The 20,516-nt window shown below is 29.6% G+C and overlaps 1 protein-coding gene across 2 annotated transcripts in view; it reads right to left on the reverse strand.

Annotated features, from left to right (window-relative positions):
- Positions 1 to 4,608: 4,608 nt before the first annotated feature.
- LOC107882148 (cubilin) overlaps positions 4,609 to 20,516 on the reverse strand; it is a 40,738-nt gene continuing 24,830 nt past the window's right edge. The window contains exons 45-62 of one of the 2 annotated variants that reach the window (XM_029489605.1): positions 19,086 to 19,277; positions 18,924 to 19,015; positions 18,671 to 18,850; positions 15,894 to 16,301; positions 15,590 to 15,733; positions 15,363 to 15,525; positions 12,869 to 13,069; positions 11,353 to 11,494; positions 11,013 to 11,278; positions 9,504 to 9,718; positions 8,612 to 8,777; positions 8,329 to 8,543; positions 6,487 to 6,637; positions 6,180 to 6,361; positions 5,948 to 6,116; positions 5,721 to 5,861; positions 4,896 to 5,002; positions 4,609 to 4,801 (exon numbers count right to left, since the gene is read on the reverse strand). In XM_029489605.1, the coding sequence (XP_029345465.1) occupies positions 4,685 to 4,801; positions 4,896 to 5,002; positions 5,721 to 5,861; positions 5,948 to 6,116; positions 6,180 to 6,361; positions 6,487 to 6,637; positions 8,329 to 8,543; positions 8,612 to 8,777; positions 9,504 to 9,718; positions 11,013 to 11,278; positions 11,353 to 11,494; positions 12,869 to 13,069; positions 15,363 to 15,525; positions 15,590 to 15,733; positions 15,894 to 16,301; positions 18,671 to 18,850; positions 18,924 to 19,015; positions 19,086 to 19,277 (3,251 nt within the window). In that variant the 3' untranslated portion in view covers positions 4,609 to 4,684. Of the gene's footprint in view, positions 4,802 to 4,895; positions 5,003 to 5,720; positions 5,862 to 5,947; positions 6,117 to 6,179; positions 6,362 to 6,486; positions 6,638 to 8,328; positions 8,544 to 8,611; positions 8,778 to 9,503; positions 9,719 to 11,012; positions 11,279 to 11,352; positions 11,495 to 12,868; positions 13,070 to 15,362; positions 15,526 to 15,589; positions 15,734 to 15,893; positions 16,302 to 18,670; positions 18,851 to 18,923; positions 19,019 to 19,085; positions 19,278 to 20,516 lie in introns of both variants that reach the window. The other variant, XM_016802452.2, reaches the window with a different exon arrangement.

Consider the following 20,516-nt stretch of genomic DNA (forward strand, 5'->3'; position numbering starts at 1 on the left):
TTTTGATATTTCATATGGAAATTTTTGTTTATAAATGGTTGCCATAGGTTTTGAAGCTATTATAATAATAATTATTGGTTGCCGGGAAACGAAGTGCACGGGATCAGCTAGTAATAAATAAATAAATAGTGAAAAATAGACTTTTGAATTTTCATTGTTTGTTTACGTACCATGTTTTTAAGTTTGATCAAATTAAATGTAATGAAACGTAGCTTTCTTAATACATTATTAATATGAAAATTCCATTTAATGTTGTTTTCAAAGGTAACACCCAAATATCGAATTTTTCAACTAATTTAATTATTTTTCAGTTTTTCTGATTACATATTTTGTTATTGATGCATCTATGTACTGCTATAGTTTTGAAGTTACAATCTGTTCTATAATTTATTTATTGAAAACGGCATAAACACCGTTTTATCAATATTCAGAGTACAACATATTATTACAATCATACAATATGAACGAGGGTTACCGATCGGGCCTTGGTATGTCGTGGGCGCTGGGATCCGCGACAATTAAGCGCAGTTGTTTTCACGACAATAAATTCAGCGATGGAATTTCAGCGCAAGACAAGTCAGTGCATCATGTTTAGTAAAATATTGATACCTACTAAATGAATTAAACATAAAAATGTTTCATTGATATTATTCTTATCCTAATTTAATGTAGTTTCATTAAATATTTTTAAAATTTGCAATTTAATATTATATGAAGTTATACGTTTTTTATCGAATTCTAAAATAACTAAATCTTTATTAGCTGTTAAAATTATCTGTTTACCAACAAAATTTATTTTTGCTTGATATAATTTTAAAAAGTCTGTGACTATTACACAAGGTCCTACTTGTCAGCCAACCTCCTCGTGGTGTTTCTTGGGTTACTCTAATAGACTGAATATTTGACTAAATATTGAAAAAAAAAATAAAATGACCACGGAATCAACTCGTACCTACGTACCTACGTACCTCTTAATCAATCGGGAATCAACTCAACGGTATCAGTGCAGGTAAACAGCTACCCGGGAATCAACTCGTACGCAGCTTACTAAATTCCCAACTACCGTGAATTTAATAAGAAATTCAATATTTACAAAATAATATACAATCGTATCAATGATACCATGTTATTTTAAATTTGAACCTTTTGCCGTGACTATATAGCGTTACGCATTCTACTACTTTGGAGTGATTCGGGATTCCTAAAGGTAAATTGTCAGCATTAATTATAATTATAGACGCGGTGGCTCCTGTGTCTACTACAAAATTATATTTTACGTTATTAATTATGCCTACTACCTCGTGTCTATAACTAGTTTCGAATGCTACCGGAAGCAAAATGGTGTTACATGTCGTTATATTTTTTTTTTTATTGTTTGTCGTTACTTTGTGGATGCTCAGCAGTTACTAAAATTTTATTTTTGAAGTCGTTTTAAATATTGTTATGGTCACCATGTCTGATATTATACTTTCATTGCATAAACTTCATACCTATATTATAACCGTCTATGTCATTGTTTTTATTAATATCAAGTGTATTATGCTTATTGTTAAGTTTTAAGTAATTTAATTGTTGTGTGGGAATTAAGGCTTCGTCATCTTTATATTTCCTCGCAATTATTAATTCTAACAATGTTATAGGTACTAGAATATGTTTTTGGCACAGAGCGAGTCTCACCACTCTTCCTTGCCTTAAGACTTTTTTTTTGGCCATTATGATATATTTTATTTGAATTACATTTATTATTAAATGCACCTTGATTATTATTATTTACATTATTTTTAAAATATTGCTGTGACTGACTGTTTAGGTTAACATATTCTTATATGTATTATTCCACTTTGGTTCTGTATAGTGATAGCCATTATTACTATTAAAATTGTTTGAGGGGGGTTATACGTATTTTTTCGATTGAAGTAATTATTATTATCTATATTATACGGGTTCGGCATAATTTCGTTCTTTACACGATAATTATTATTTGAATAAAATGTACTATTTAGGTGATAATCTTAATTATTAAAATAATTGTTTTGGAATAAATTAATTATTTGCATTATATAGCTTTGATTATTAAAATTATTGTTGTTATTATTGTTTGGGTCGTAATTGCACATATTATTATTGAATGTATCGTTTGGATTATATTTTTAAGACTCTGATATAGACCATTCACATGCATATTGTTTTTACATTAGTATCTCTCGTTACAATTTATATTACCATTGCTAATACCATTTAATTTAGATTTTAAAAATTAATTTTCTTCTTTAAAGAGTCAATATCTACAGAATAAATATACTTTGAAAATATGTGTTTATTAATTCTGAATTTTAAGACGGTCAATCAGCCTATGTTATATAACTAAGCATATTTGATGATAATATTTTCAATATAGTAATTTATTTATACCTATTTACGCGGAACCTTGATTTAAATTTTTAGTTCTTAGCTATAAAAGTTCAACATTTTATTAATTTTTAATTACAAAATCATTTTTTTATTTTATATTTGATAAATGTTGTACAAATTTAAACTTTAAATGCTTATAAAAAAAATTATTTTGGATGCCTACTATATATTACAGTGACTCACTTGTAACCTACTGTACAGCAGAGTGACACCCACTTGCCCACCTTTTTACTTTGATTTTCCGGGTGCATTTTAAAACAATTAGGAATTTAAAATGGTGACCTCCTGCGGTTCAGCCCATTTGCGCCCGACACACCTTTTTTATAACACATTAGCCCCCGAAATATTTTTAATAATTTTAATAAACCTTGCAACGTTACCAAACTATATTCTGGATATAATGCAATACGTCTTATTATCTTATACCTAATTGTTGTACATATTATTTACCAGTTTTAACTATTTTTAATTTTTACGTTACACTCTTATCTATATTATCGAATATCGATCCATTTTATCTTAATTGCACTTCATGACGAATCTCACTTCTCTTTGTGCATACCTACGTTGTGCATACAAATCCGTAACTAGAATATTATAATATTATAATCTTGAGTAGGGCGAATATAAAAATTAATTTTAAAATAATAAATACTACTAAAATCGTGAATGTTTAATTTTTCGTAACTTTAAATTCCACTTTAGTAGAAATTTGGTTTTGGGAAATATAAGTTGGCGTTGCATGCAAATTATGGTGCGTATGTAAAAATAAATTGTTCAAAATAAACACTATTGTAGTAGGTACCTAAAATGACCCGAAACCCAATTAGTATAGGTATAAGAATATTCTAATATTAGGATCCAACTGCTTGGATGCAGCCTTCGTTGCAAATTTAAAAATTTGACTTATTCATACGAATGAGAGTCGACTCAAAATTGTATCTAGATTAGGGTTGCCATAAAAGTTCAAGTACTGACCGGGACATTTACAAAAATAATTTAAACAAACTTTTTTTTTTTTTAATTTTAAAATTTAGAACATGGTGTAATGTACCTGGGTCTGTTTACATAGAATAAAATAATAATAGCATTGAATTATGAAAGAAATTAAATTAGATGATTAATGAAATAATATTTATTTATTTATTTTGAAATATTTTATTTTTCTGACTTTATCACCTGTTTCAATAGCTCTGGTTTTCCCATAGCATACGTATGAAATTCCAAACAAGTCATTTTGAAATTAAATTTACATTGAATGATACTTTCTACAGTTTTTACTTGAGAACAGTCATGAACTGGTGACATGTCCCGGTTGTACCGGGACGTATGGCGACCCTAATTTAGATGTTATTATGATTCTAACATTAATGAATAAGAGTACCTATAGTAAATTCATATTCTCTTGTTCCGTTAATTTTGTGTAAGTATCCTAATTATAATATGTTCTTTATCAAATATGGACAATTATTATCTCTACGTACCCTGCAGCTTAAAAAACAAACATGTAGGTCATTGGCCGAGACACGGTGGCCGGATAATTACTCAGAAATAATATTGTAAAAAGCTGCAAAAACCGTGAGAAGATCAACTATTAATAAATTTAAAAGATTCGGTCAACATTTTATCTGCAACTGTATTAAGTTACATTTTGAAGTCTATTATTGTATTTTCAATTTGATTTGTTATTTTATGTTCATGTTTTGTTGTAAATTGTATAAGTGCGCACTGCGTCCTAACCCTATACCTTACTTATATTGTATTAACATTTATACATACCAGAAAGTTTTTACCAGTTATTAACCACATTAACTTAATATACATTTATATATATATATATCAGAATATAAGATTTGATAAAACGAATTAATTATATTAATTAAGCTATACGTCAATTTCTAGCTCTTACAGCTAATTATTCTCCTTTTAGCATCTAAAATTTGGCCATACACAATGATACAAATGGTACCCAATATGATATTAATGAGTCAATTAATATCCAAACTCCGTGAGCAAATGATTTATCATACAGAACAACATGGGTTCGAGGTAGGTTCTGAAGTAGGTATACCTAATGAACGTCTTAGAATAATATGTAGGTACACGAATCTTAAGCCTATCAACTTATGCACTCAAGGCTCTTTAAACACTTCAACACGTTTTACGCAAGATATACGATACTATATTATAATTAAATTAAAATCAAACACCTATAATCGTTTATTATAATTTTTTTTTTGAATTCCTTAGCAAAAAATAAAAAACAATTGTTCTACAAATTGCCTTTTTCATCAAAGTGCAATATCCAACCCGTGCCGGTGTTGTGTACGGTTGTCACGTAACGAATGAAAACTGCTCCCGTTTTGCTGATGTGGCGCGCTGGAGTATCCTGAAAAAACGATCAAAACCGTCAATTAATTAATGAAATTTAACGGCATAATTAATTTTTTAACAAGTAATATATTATATAATATTATACTCACTCCACCGCAGTATTTAGCAACAAGCGACGATTCTCCAGTCGACTGATCGACGTTGTACATTTCCAAATAATCGGTGTTGCATGTCGTTCTCGCACCAAGGTTAAACTCTATACATTTTGAAAAATAAAACCGTAGCGACGTGAAAATATAACAATAATGTGGCATTTACCACATATTTTACGAACTTATGTGACTATTTAATTATATGATTTATCACCTACACACGACATTTTATAATATTTCATTAAAAATATCTACAGGATGATTCGATGAACCACTATCGTCGGTTCATTTTACTTTATCTGAATAATAAGGTTTTGAATATATATATATATATGTTTTACACAGTTTCAAGTCATTATTAAACGAAACTTTTGTAGTCTAACAAATGCTCAGAACTTCAACTCTGAGGGAAGGTTCTGACAGAAAAGACTGAAAATAGTATAAAAATAAATGTTTTCTAGCACCTTATTTTCAAGAAAATCTATAAAAACCAAATAAAAATTACGAAATAACGGAAATGATTGCGTATAACAGTTGTCGCCAAAATATATTTTGTTCTCTCCGTATAGATACTTGAAAATTTTTCCAAATATTGATATTAAAATGTTCTAGAGATAATACAATAATTTATTCTAAAAATAATAAGGTTATTCAACCTTAAGTTATGATTAAAAAAAAAAAATAGTTAGAATTATAATATTTTTTCCAAAATATTTTTTTAGAAATGCACAAGTTTTAAAAAATGTTTCGTATAAGCTAATAATTTTAGGGATAAGTATAGCGTTCATGTTAAAATATATTATTATGATTTATGATACACACCTCTAAACATAATCCTGATCGGATTTGGTCTAGGAACCGCTAGATCCCACCTGCAAGTTGAGCTCTTACTGTACACCATGGGATACAGTGGACTCATTATCATACCATCCATATTGAACATTTTTCCACCACAACCTCTACCTATATATTTTGTATCCAACATACTCCAGTAAAATACACATTTCACGAACAACGCGTGTAATTCAGTAATAATGCACTCATTCTACCTTGATCCGTAGATGTGTAACTCAAATCAAAAAACCCAATCAATATGTCTGTTGCTTTATAAGCTATCGTCAACGACGGACCCGTTGAAAATACAGGATAAGGAGTAATTTTGTACTTTTCATTCAATGTGGTCACCTGTGGCGATGAGACGGATGGCCCATCATAAACCTAAAATAAAAATGTGTAAATTACATATTTGGAACTGACTATTGTAATTAACACCTAATATACCTTTAGGTAATTAGACGAAGACCCTGATCCGATAAAAATGAACGTTGTAATAAATAAAGAAATTGTTAAATTTGATTGACTTAAGTTTATGGTGAATGTGCATTCATCTTTCCTCGACGTCAATTGTTTATTATCTCCATGATGAATATACCCATAGCGTTTTGTGTATGTTGTTAAACATCCTATGATTGAATTGAATCGTTAATAATATATTATTACTTGGTACTATAATATGAAATCAGTCTACCGCATAATCAATGTGTATTAAGTACAAATTAAATAATGCAAAATGCACATATGTACATACCTGTAGTCATGTACTCGAGTCTAAAGCCTTTCGGTATTTTTTGGTCGGCTACTGTATGTAGTGTCAATGTTAACACATTCGATGGCTTACTCACAAAATCAAATGCATGGTCTTCGTGGCATAAGTGGAGGGTATTGTACAATCCCAAAAACTAAATATAATTTGCATATTAAATACATTTTAAAATATTTAAAGTCTTAGGACAATATTGTTTATTTTTGAATACTTGAGAGTCAATAGTTTATATTACATCTATTTTTATTTTAGATCAGCTCTTTTCAAATTTATTATAATTGTTTTTTTTAAATTTTATCTATACTCAATACTATTATATAAAATTGTAAAGGATTTTCTATGACCGCGCTAACCGAGAAAACTACAGAACCGATTTGGCTAATTTTTTTTTTGTTGTGTTCGTATTTGTCAGGACAAGTTTATTATGAAAGAATTTTAGGAAAATCCACCAGGATAGGAAGAAATATGGATGTCAAAAATACACCAGTGGCGCCAACTGCCCAGAAAAAAATAAACTAAATAATAAAAAATTTAGTTTATTGTTGCACATTAAAATAATAATAGTGGATTACAGTGGTTTTCAACCTTTTTGGGTCCACGGCTCCCTTTGATTTTGAAATCAAATATACGGCTCCCATATGCAAATTTAAAACAAACAAATTTACATTATTCAATCTAACTTTATTCAATGACGAAATCTGTCGATCGGCCGATCGGCCGATCTATCTCACACATACCCAAGTGCGTACAACATGTATAGGGCGCGCAGACTTACACGGCAGTGAAAAGTAGATAACAAAAAGTCAAAAACTATAAATTATTACAATTGTATTTTTAGTTTTCGAACGCGGCTCACTTGATAATAACCGACGACGCCCCTGGGAGCCGCCACGCACAGGTTGAAAACCACTGGTGTATTATAATATAATATATTATAATAGTTGCTATTGGTTATTCAGGCATGTTAGTTGATTTGTATTATTATTTTTCGCCAATATATATATATAAATTAATGTTTGTGTGTAGATTAGACCTCTGGGAAGAAGATAGATTAATTTAAAAAGGGTTAAATTTGGTTTTTTTTTATTCATCGGATTTTAGTACGGTTAGGTTAGGATTTTGTATTAATCGATTATATTAATCCACGGTAGGTGGAATTAAGTAAAAACGACAAACTTGGTATAAATTTAATACTCCAGAGCTAAATCATACACTTACGTACAAACAACATGGGGTCCGCGATCTAACCTGATAATATACTGCTGCGAATCAGAATTTTTAGTCTGGGCAACGGAACATCTAAGGTAAGTTTTGAACACCATATACCGAATATTAAATAACAAATTGAACAAAGTTTGAGTCATATAAAGTTGGTACATTTAACGGGCAACAAAGTCCACGGGATCAGCTATTTTTAATAAAAATATATTTATCATTAATAGTGCTAGAAACATTTCAATACGTTTTCTTTAATTATTTTTATATTTACTTGCCGATCACATTAAACGATAAAATTTGAATAAAAAAAATATACATCTCATCGTCCGGAAGCAAAATAAACAACCAATTACGGGCGATGTTGTGACGGGTCGGCTAGTATCTTATATTTTATTATATTATTAAGAGAACAAATAGACAGTCTATACAGAGGATGATATTACACTATGAATTCGTAATAAATTAACTAAAAAATTGTAAAGATTACCAACATAATCCTTTAATAATAATAAGTACCTACCTACATAAGTATTAGTTCTCAATAATTATTTGCTTTCCAAATAGCTAACTTTTATTTATCCACTAAATATTAAATAATGGAATACTCACATGCCTGTATTTTATTTCCAAATAATTAGACGAGCAGTCCTTGGTGTCCGCCAAATTCATATCCGTGAATCGTAACACAAGATATTGGTCATCTGATTTTAATTGTATGTACCACGTACAAGTTAAATCGTTCATGTTATATGGCAATGGATCATTTATAGACGTTAATACTTGTGATTGATTGGTCGCAATCAATGTACTTGGACCACAAATCGCTATTTAAAGAGAAACATTAGTTTATTGAAATTATTTTGATTCATTTTTACAATATTTGCTAATTTACATGTCACCGATGTTATCTTTATCTCAAAATGTGTGTCTACGTCCGATGCGATGCTTGAGTATCTAATAAAAGCTTTATTACCAGACGAAACTAATGAAGCATAGTCAACATTTCCTGGGCAATATTGACGAATTTTCAAAGCTGAACTTCCGGGACCATCATAAATCTTAAAATAAGACCGTTCATTTGAAATTTTATTAGCAGTTATAATAAAAAATAAAATATTGTTTTAAACATCAAACTTTGTTGTTTTATCACAAATAAAATTCCGTCCACAATGGCCCTTACTAAAAAAGTTGAAGTACAAAAAAAAAAAAAAAAAACTTTTAGCGCCATAATGTAGTGATATTATCATAATATTATACTTTGCTAAATTAAGCGGAAATAATCGGTATCTCTGCTTAATACTGTAATTTATTCCTTTGTAAGAATTTCATAGAGATATTATATAGCATTGTGAGGTTAACGCTTAACAGCTGTTAGGACCTATTATAAAATGTTTAAATTTTAATTTAAAAAAATTGATGTTCACGCCAAGTAAATAAGTACGTCATTGATCACACCTAATAATATGTTCAGTTTACTTAGGTAGTGCAGTAAAATGTGAAATCAAAACTTTATGAAGCTAAAAGATTTTATTTATTTTTTACTTAGCCAATTTTCACACGAAACGTGGTAGGCTACAGTCTAGTGGCATTGGATAATTAAGACACGTCATTGTAAAACCAATACCTACATGCATCGCTTCACTAAAAACCTAAAAGCCTGAACAATATAGTTAAAATAAAATATTGTAAAAACATAATGTTAAGTTTAGAAATGTGCCGAGTTCTGATGTATTTAATGTTAAAAAAAATTACATTTTGAGTTAAAGTATGAATATTATTATTACCTGAACAGAACTGCATACACAGTTTGTTTCGTTTGAAGGACATTTGGGTGTTTCTGTGTAGTTGACCACGTGCATCTGGACAGCATATGATGGCTGTACTAATATTAACCATTCACAATCCAAATCAGTTTTCGCAGAAATGTTCGAATTACTCAGTGTCATATTGTTATTTGATTGATTTAATCTTATAGTGCCTCCACATCCACGAGATTTACCTAAAATTATTATACATAGTATAATATATACGCTATAATATACTATACTGCATATTATTATAAATAGTTATTTTGAAAAAAAAAATGATTGTGAAAATATCAATAGTTTTTTTCATGATATTATTAAAGTGTATAAATTTACTATAAATTTAAATCTCAAAATTATATATATGTAGGTACATATAATTATAAAAATAATATTTTTAGTAAATACTTTTGAAATTTGTTTTTAATTTTTATTATTCAATTTTGTATTTCAGGAAAAATATCACTGTTTTAAAAAATGTATATACCAAAGCATATACGGCATATGGTTATAATCTATATTGAATACAGTGATCACATTATACGTACGCCTTACTATGGTTCTGTGTAATATTTTTTTGGAGATCCAAAACATATTAATGGTCAGTTTGTACCTATGTAATATTTATAGTTGTTCAATTAACCATCTTATCAAGTTTATTCTCAAAACAATAAAATATTGGGCACAAATAGTATGGGTTATTTTTAATATATAATAAAGTTAATTATAACTAAATTCTTGTAAAATATGGGTACCTACCTAATGAATATTTCTCAGTTGGGGGGGGGGGACATATTACCAAGTCGAGCACTGAATATTATTTATTATAAAGTAGATTTAAGAGGACGCCACACATGTGTTGTCTCCGTCTTACAAACACGTAACATACTTCATTTACGCTCAGAAATTCACATTTTATGCCGTTAGCTTAAAAATTAAAGTGAATTGACTTATTATGAACCTTTATGGAAAGAACATTATCTGTGTTCAGCTGGGAGTTTTTTTTTACAATAGTTCAGTTTTTAAGTGAGTTATGAGCGTTTTTAATTTACATTTATTATAAACGCAAAACTCACTTAAAAACTGAATTATCGTAAAAAAACTTCTAACAAAACACAGATAATTTTCTTACCATCAAGTTTCATAATAGGTCAATTCACCCTAAATTTTAAGATAATGGCATAAAACGTGAATTTCTGAGCTTAAATTTGGTATGTTACGCATTTGTAAGACGGAGATAACACATGCGGGTGTGGCGTCCTCACAATGCCCTATAATAAACGGCTTTCAGATTGATTTACAAAGTGACTGACTTCAAAGTTAAATTAGAAATATTTGTCCGGTTTCAACCGTATCAATATAACATAATAATAGATATTATCATAATATCTATTAATTATTTTTTCAATATTTGGACATCAATAATTAAAAAGTACTAAAATAGCTATAAGTTATTATAATAAGAAACTATAAAATATACAACTGTACCATAAGTGAATTTAATTTCAGCCTCAAATCCTTCATCGCCTTTTGAAGAATCACTAACAAATTGTATATACATAGAATTCGTTTTAGAAACAAATGTTGGTAACTGTATATCCATAACTCCACAGAATATATCGAAATCTTGAGAACCATTATTATGTAAATAAGACTCATCAAAAACAACGACAGAATCATATTGACATTTGTCTGATATATTTTCATCTAAAGTAAATGCATTAAACGAATCTTCCAAGCGAAATTTAGTAAATCTGTAAAACACGCTCAGTCAAAATTAATTCAAAAATTATTTAAATTATTTATTAAGTTAAATAATCAAACATACTTAAGCTGCACAACTTGGTCTGGAGGAGCTCGTATAATCCAAGTGCAATTTGCATTATCCGGGTACCTTGGAGTGCCTAATAGTGGGTCAATAGTCATTGGGGATTTAATAATCCCCGGACTGGTAATTTCTCCTCCACATGCTGTACAAAAAAGTATTACAATTTATTGGGTACCATTAAACTCGTTAATCCATCTATTTGAATTAAGTCTTTAATTGTATCGTGTTTGTTTTTATAGAACACTATAAATCCAAAATGGACAAAATAGTAGGTTTTAAGAAAATTGTAATAACGAATCTAAATCAAATATTTTTTTATTTATTTATTTTTTTTTTTATTGAATATTTATTGAAGCTATTCTAATTGTTATAGACAAAAGCTATTATTAAAATCTTTAACTGACTAAAACCCTAGAACTATAAAACCACAATTATAAAAAATATTCTATTGAAATGTCTACTTAAAGTTTTTTTTTTAATTTAAATGAGACAGTTAACTAAACATATTATTTAAACATAGTATATTAGTACCTATGATTTTCTAGTATGCACTACTGACATAGGTTAGGTACTGTGCATGAAGTGACGAGTGATTCACGCCAGTGAATGCGTTTGGTATCCACGTAAGATAATGAGAAATTACAAGAGTGGTTAGACGACGCAAAAGCGTGCACAGAATTTCTGGCAGGGTAGTCATACACATATTACGTATATATAATATTCATATTCACACCTAAGTTACAAAAACTAATTTGGATGGGGTAACCTCATTTAACTACATTTACCGTGGTAAAAAATTAATTTATGATTGACTATCAATTATCATAATAATAAAATTGAATATTGAGGGAGGCCGGAGAGAGTTCGCAGGGTAGTCAAAGGCCTACCATGACTACCCCGTGCGCACGCTTATGAGGCGGCGGTTACCCTGTAACCAACTTGAGGTAGTATTGCATAGCATAGCAAGTCGAGGGATATTTTTGATTTGTTGTCGGAACGCAGCGCAAGCATCACTGCTATATGCTGGTATACTTTGTGGCACGATTTAAGATAATATGGTTGCCCATCAACCATGATTAAAGATATACAAGTTTCACATCACCCTATAATACCTAAACGGCTCTCAGATTGATTTACAAAGTGACTGCATTAAGCAGCTGAAAAAATTAACTACTAGCGCTTGATGTCAACACTCAACTATATGTGTCGACATTTAGAACTAATTTTACACCTATTTATCTATAATCGGTTAATTGTAATACTGCCGCTTGGAGCGTTACTGGTTAATTTTTGCTAGTCATTTCATGCACGCCTCATCAGATACCGATGGGCAACCTGCAACCATACTATCTTAAATTGTGCTTCATGGTTTTAACTTCCTTATCATTTTTCAATTATGAGCTTCGTGCACACTCATGAGTACCCCTACTCTTACGCAGATTCCAACTGCATTCACTGGCGTGAAAGGCTCGTTTAACAAGTTTGAAAATCAAATATTAAGTTAGTTTTTTTTTACTTGTTACTGAATATTGTATTTCAAATCCATTTTTGGTGAAATACTCGTCTGTCTGGAATATCATCATGACACTCTCCTGAAACGTCATTGAATGTGGTACGTTAGTCCCGCAATACGTGCCAACGAAATGTCGTGTTGGATTGTCAAACACGTCTGCAGTACTGTATATTGTTAAACTGTCATAACGACATCTGTGGTCTGCTGCACATTCATAAAACATAATAATTTTATTTTTTCGTGTAACGTTAAACATTGCTAGTTAATTGTTAACATATTTGGGCTGGATGCCAACCAAACAATAACAATAAGATGAAATTAATGTCCCGACGTTATAATTTCACGTTAAAGCTAGTACCTACGTAAAGTTATTCAACCACAGCCACCGAAAAATGAATATCGTTACGACGTACAGGCAACTAAAATAAAAAAATGGAACAGAAAAATCCTGACACAATTTGGTTTTTCCTAATTGGATTTTTCCTAAGGTTGCCTTTAACAACTAATGATGATTATTATTACTTATTAGTTATAAGTATAATTATGCATTACCATGGCAATCACGTTGATACTTTTTTTTTTACTTATAACTTTATTACCACTTATTATAATTATTAGCATAATTATGCATTACCATAGCAACCACGTTAATACTTTTTTTTTTATTTATAACTTTAATAATATAATATCTATAGCTCTATGTTTTTCCATGCAGTGAAGAAAATACAACGAAACCTCGGTAACTTGAAGTCTCAAGGGATGAAAACAAAATATTCATCATAAATTTCGAGTTACCGAGGTAGGTAATTAAAAATTATATCTGAATGAATCGGGACTGAAAAAAAAAATCTATGTTCAGAAAGTTTGAGACAGTTACCGCCTTACCGGAGTTCGGGGTCCGCATTGTATTATGTAACACGCTACATATTTTGTACACCTTCAATCAGGGATCGAAACCGGTTTAACCGGTTTTCCAAAAAACCGGTTAAAACAGCGGTTTTCTCATTTCTGAACACCGAAACGGGAACCGAAACCAAAAGCTTTGAAACACCGGTTAAAAAACCGTAACCGAAACCTAAGACCTTAAAAAACCGTTTTCAAAACCCAAACCGAAACCATAGAATTGAAAAACCGCTCTTGTACTGTTCTTGAAAAACAGATTAAAATTTAAAACTAATGTCAGTTTCTTTGAACTCCATAAAGTTAATTATATTATTTGTAATTCTACTATTTTTATACCAAGAAATTATTATGTTTGGATTTATTGATAAGAATCCCGATGCAGTTACTGAGTATTACGAAATATTAATATTTATATTATTACTAAACTTATGATTGAAAATTGCAAATACAAATAATATAGTGTGAATAGTGTGATGTTATTGTAATATACAATTAAATTTTAATGTAATCGAATAATGATCTCAACCATAATATGGCAACATAATATTATGTCGAATGCAAAAGTAGGTATGAGGCACCTAAATTAGGTACAAAATATTCAAGTTAATAACACGAAATTAGTTCTGCTGAACGTTAATTTGTTATATCGTATATTGTACACTAATTATACAAAGTAGCCATACTTCAGGGCTTTAGACTTGGCCCTAATAATAGTTAATAGATAATAAAAATCGAATCTACAGTAATTAGACAGGAAAATAAAATGGAAATTTTTAAAAACCGTTCCAAAAACCAAAACCGAAAATTTTCTAAAACCGTTCTTTAAACCGATAAAATATTTGAAAAACCTTTTTTAAAACCGAAACCAAAACCAAAAAATTTAAAAAACTGGTCTTAAAACCTAAACCAAAACCAGAAAATTTAGAAAACCGTTCTCAAGAACTAAAACCGAAACCGTTAAAATTTGAAACGGTTTCGATCCCTGCCTTCAATTTTATGTATACTATCATTGATTATAAATACTATGGATTGCTCACTGGCCCGTATTTACGCTGCGTTAAAAATAGACGAAAATGGGTACTTATAAGTTATTGGTAAATTTTTTTTAACTGAGTTAAGACAATTTTATTTTCCATCTTAACTTTAAACTTATTTAGTAAAATTTTTTTTTGTTAACTTTTAACTTAACTGAAGGAAATTTAATTAAATTAACTTAACTTACCACAGTTAATTATTTTCATTAACTTGCCCACATTTGATTATATTCATAACTGACTCAGAAACTCAAAATCTACACTCTGATCAAGTTAAATAACTTAGTCAGGGGTAACCCGTTTTCGTCGAGCCATAGTCAGGCGACACCTGTTTGTGATCCCTACCCAGTACCCAGTCAATTATCTTAATACCTGTCATGTAGTATTGCCACGCCCCTGTACACAAGTCTGACGCCAACTATTTTTCTTAACTTAAATAGAGTATAATATTGTATAGCATAGGGCAAAGAAAGTTCCCAGGTTATTTAAAAAATATGAAAATAGTATAAATAGGTAACAAATAGTATTGCAAGAAATTATAATATTCAATAATAAGTTACCTTCCAATTCAAACGAATTAAAAGTCAATTTTATTTCCTCTCCGGGGGCAGATATTGTATAGTTGCATTTTATGTTGTTCGGATAATTTTTTGGATAGTTTGGTGAAATAATTTTTCCAGAACTTTGAGTAAAAACTCCACCACATGTACTACTCCACCTGACCTAAATAATAAAATATTTATTAAGAAAACCTTTTTCTATAAATATAATAAAGTCATAGACTTGCTTTAAAGCCATCTCCTTGTATATCACTATCAGTTCGCAGACGAATTTTGAGTTTTGTTTCAGATGAGGTAAACTGTGGTGGAATTTGACGACCACACAATCGACTTCCAAGAGGCATCCAATTATTATTAATTAAATTAAAAACCTATTTTATCATAAAAGAGTTTGAATTTTTCAAAAGTTCAAATATATATTTACCTATAATAAGGTCGTATTAAAAACGTTATACACAAATAAAACATACGTAAATATAGATATAAGCAATAAAATAAATATTACTATTCAGTATACACATAATGTCTTACCTGTATATAGTCTTTAGTACAATTTACACTTTGTTCCAGATTGAAACGTTCTACAAATTGCAAGCTAACCCTGTTGCCTGGAAATACCGCTATAGTCCACTCACACTCTTCGTTGTTTGGATATAAGTTTGGATAATTTCTACTAGATATTTCACCTTCTTCCGCTGCATACATATTTCCACAGCCATTTTGTCTGGATTCTAAAGTTAAATTGAACCCTTTCCTGTTACTTTTTCCTCTCTCAGATGAAAATACTACCCATAGCTTGTTTGAAGTAGCTACTAAATTTTCTGGTAAAATGTTACCACAGTATTTACCCAATACAGGACTTTCGGGATTAGGTCCATCGTGTAACATAACATAGTTATTATCACACGATGAATCGAGGTCAATGTCGTTAAAACGTATCTAAAAACAAAAAAAAAATATTCAAATTTTAATTTAATCTAAGTTTATTATAATATTATGTATTATATTTTATGAATATAATATATTATTATTTATAAAATTGTCATTAAACATTAATTATAGTTATATTTTGTTAAGTAACATAAAAAAAAATTGACGACACACATTCCTTAGCTCTATTCAGAATCCAATATATTACGTTCAAAACTATTTTATATGTAAATATTTCAGTTATTTAAAATATCTCGTTATTGTACGAGCCCGAAACAATTAACATAACTTGTATTATTTTACTGCCGTAGCAAAACAACCGAACAAATTAGCTCTAACAATACCTAAGCTTGTAAGTTTAATCTGTATTTTAGTTACTTTACACATTTTAAAATAAATCATATACATATTGTTGTAATTTTTTTATATATTATACACATTACATGCATATACATTCAAATTTCAAAAGGTAAAAAAGTAATATTTTATTATTGATCTATTTGATTTTTATGCATTACAAAAATATAAGTATTATTTATTTAAACTTAATACCGGGGTAATAAGTACAAATAATTTTCAACAGTTATTTCTTGTGCATGTCGGTCAGCAATGTCATATATCTTTTTATAGACAGTAGTTCATCAGTTTGATAACCTCGTCAATTCGTTCCCTTAAAATATAGCTTCTCTTGCATTTTGTATTGGACAATCTACACTGTATTAGGTGTTAATCGTCTTGCTCGTCTTGTTCGTCTTCGCATTCGAATTCTGCAGTCTCCTAATTTCCACCACATAAGATTCTTATTTGTTTTTGAACTTCTGCCTTCAAGTGGTTTAGGGTTTCCCATAGCCTATATTTCAGATTAATACTCTGTGGTAGGTCTTCTATTGTTTTTGTCTTCCATATTGGAAGAAACCATTTCGGATTTATATCGGTCATTCCATCTTGGGATGCATTCGTGTGGTTTTGAAAACAGAATCTCTGACAGGCTATGTATGAAGCAGTGCTTCCCATGTAATCTACTGCTGCGTAGTATATATCCGTATAATATGTAGAAAGACCATCTAAGGCTTTTGTAAGGTGTTTTCAGACTTTTTCAAAGGTATTGCATTAGACTATAATTGCAATATCATCTGCGTAAATGAAATGTTTGTTGTTATGGCTGATTGGTTGGTTATTTGTATATAATATAGATGTTAAAGAGGGTAGGTACCTTGGGATAAGCCACTCCATTAGTTTCTTCATCTGCTGCGCCTACCTTAAAAGTCAAAATATAAACGTCTGTTACTTAAGAGCATTTATACAATGGTTGCGAGTTTAAAATCTTTGGTGATGTTGTAGACATTCTTTAACATTCTGTAATTGACCGTGTCGTAAGCAGCACATAGGCCCAAGAATACGGCCCCTATTATATTTTTCTCTTCAAGGCTATTTTTGATATGTTGAGTAATGCGAATTATCTGCTGATACAGTAATTTCTCGGTTTAATTATGATTGTTCTTTTATCAGGCGTTTATCTATTTCTGGCGAGAATCTGTTCAATGTGATTCGTATGTATAGCTTACAAGGGTGGTATACCAATGATATTAGGATGTACGTTTTTGCTTTTGACAATTTGTTTTTTCTTGACAATATTATTATTCTACTGTTAAGTGGACTGAACCATTTGTATTACTTTATCAAGTGCATTAGAGAAATCGTTGCAATTAGCATTTTAAGAATTGAAATTATGTCTGAAAAGAACTGTGTATGGGTAGATTGTGGCTCTGATTTCACAAATAATCGGTCAGTGTAGGATTATTTGTACAGGTGCTTAAAACTCTTTTTGCATTGGACAGCAATGTTTTCTCTTACGATAATGTTGTTTGTCTTGTATCTACTCGTCCAATGTTGAACAAAGTGGGATATTTCACGCAAAAAATTAGGCAAAGTCCAGCTGCATCTGCCCACTCGTCTAGATGAAATCTCTAAAATCATCCTAACCAGGAAGCAATACAATATCTTTAAATAAATAATATTATTAAAATTAGAACAATAATTGTGTTCAATAAACCCAATAACACGTAGGACTTTACTCAGAGCCGGATTAAGGATCAGTGCCGCCCTGAAGCAATATATATATTTGGTACCCCGTATTAAGGAGCTATTAAAAAAACATACTATTATATTTCATACATATTAAATATGAATATGTTAATCTGGCGGGCTTATATTAATATTAGCTAATATTATAATATATTATATTATAATAGAAATAAAATATTAAATTTGAAGAAAGTAACACTCCTAAATCACGCATAGTAGTGCATCATAATAAATTGAAAACACATTGTACACACGCAGGTATACGTAAATATTTATCGTTGGTGTTTACTTACATCGACATTATTACCTTCAGGAAGTTTTAAATACCACACACATTTTAAATTTTGATCATAATTTTTAGGATAATTAGTACTAGTTATTGTTATTTTCTGCCCATTCATCACTCCGCCACATGAATTAACGTTATAATCAATTATTGCTGTGAAGTTAATTTTCCTTAAGTTTGTTAGAACCTAAAATATGAACTCATTATTTATTGTCAATTCATTCATACGTTTTGCTTGAATTTAATTTTTAATGTATTACCAAAAGCTTAACCGTGGGCGTTGGACTTAGAATTGTAAACTTGTCATTCGTATTGGACATTGGACAATATCTTTTTAGTAATTCACTGTCATCTTCTAAATAATAATTAGAGTTTACATTTTTAAAATATCTAAAGGTTAATAAAAATAAATATATATCTACCATAAGTGGCCAATAAAAGATGATTATCTTCATCTCGGCAAGATATCTGGCTTTCATTGACTCTAAAATGTGTAGATATTACCATCGTTCCATTAGTGTTTGTAAAATCCCATTGGCAATAACCCTTGGTTAAATGTTTGATAGGGAATTCTATATTACCTTTGATGCTAGCATCTGTTATTCCTCCACAAACTATAACATTTATAAAAATGTAACTGCAGCATTATATTTTGTAGAAAAAAAAAATAATAATCGTGTATTCGTGTTGTATCAAATATCTGAATGTCCATTATTCATAGTGTACTAAAATAAAATACTAGCGGCTAGTTGTATTAATCGACTTCGCCCGGGAAAATCTTAACACATCTAAAATGCGGTGCTATGTATATTGGCGTATATCGATTATAGATTAAGTTATAAAAACAATGTGTTCAACTAATCGTTATAATAATGTAAAAGTTAAAACTAAATTTTTTCCATTGCGCAATTTATATAATTCAGCTAGTAGTGGTACAAAAATAAAGTGATCGATGTTTTCCATACAACTCAACAAAACAATATATTAATTTGTAGTACCTATATAATTTCAGCTGGTCTTTATTTACGACATATATGCAAACGACTATATTATAATCTACGCATATCTACATGTACATTTCTCGCCAACAACAGACATTAAAGGTATATTTCAAACATAAAAACTGATTACAGTTCAGTTACTGAAATTACGAATAAAATCACAAAACAGCTTTTTAAAATACAGGATATGTATTTTCTTAATTAACAATGCAATTTGAAATAATAGATCAGTCGGATGAGTAGGAATTTGGAAAAACTTTATGAAAATATACTGGAAAAAAATCTAAAAGTGTCATCAGAAAATTGGAACATAAAAAATGCCTGTTTTATATACATATATATAAGGATATATTATAAACATAACTCATATTACTTTTAAATTTTTAAAAATGTATGCTACGTTTTAATTTACACAAAAATGTATCTAATTGTTGGCATTTAAATATAATATAAATATGTAAATAAACAGTAAAATAGTTTACGCAGTCTGAATAGAGTTTACTCAATTTTGGTGTTAAAATAAAAACACCTATTACAAAATTAAAAGAAGATAATATTTTAAAAGGCAAGACGTTGTTTTTTTTAAAAAAAAATTTTAATATTGAAAAGGTAGGTAAAGGTATTTTAAAAATGTTGAAATTTTAGATATTTCTAAACGATATAAATGAACGTTAACCACTGACCATCAGAAATATTGTCACAATTCAAAAGTTATAAGTACTCAGACTAAGTAAACTCGTTTTGTCTATGTCGTAGATACGTGTGTAAGACGGAAACAACACACGCGGATGTGACGTCTTCTTAATACACTATGTAACAGTACACTGTCGTCCACCATAAAACGGGTCCTTT

The sequence above is a fragment of the Acyrthosiphon pisum genome, chromosome A2, assembly GCF_005508785.2.
Source record: "Acyrthosiphon pisum isolate AL4f chromosome A2, pea_aphid_22Mar2018_4r6ur, whole genome shotgun sequence".
Classification (NCBI taxonomy): Eukaryota; Metazoa; Arthropoda; class Insecta; order Hemiptera; family Aphididae; genus Acyrthosiphon; species Acyrthosiphon pisum.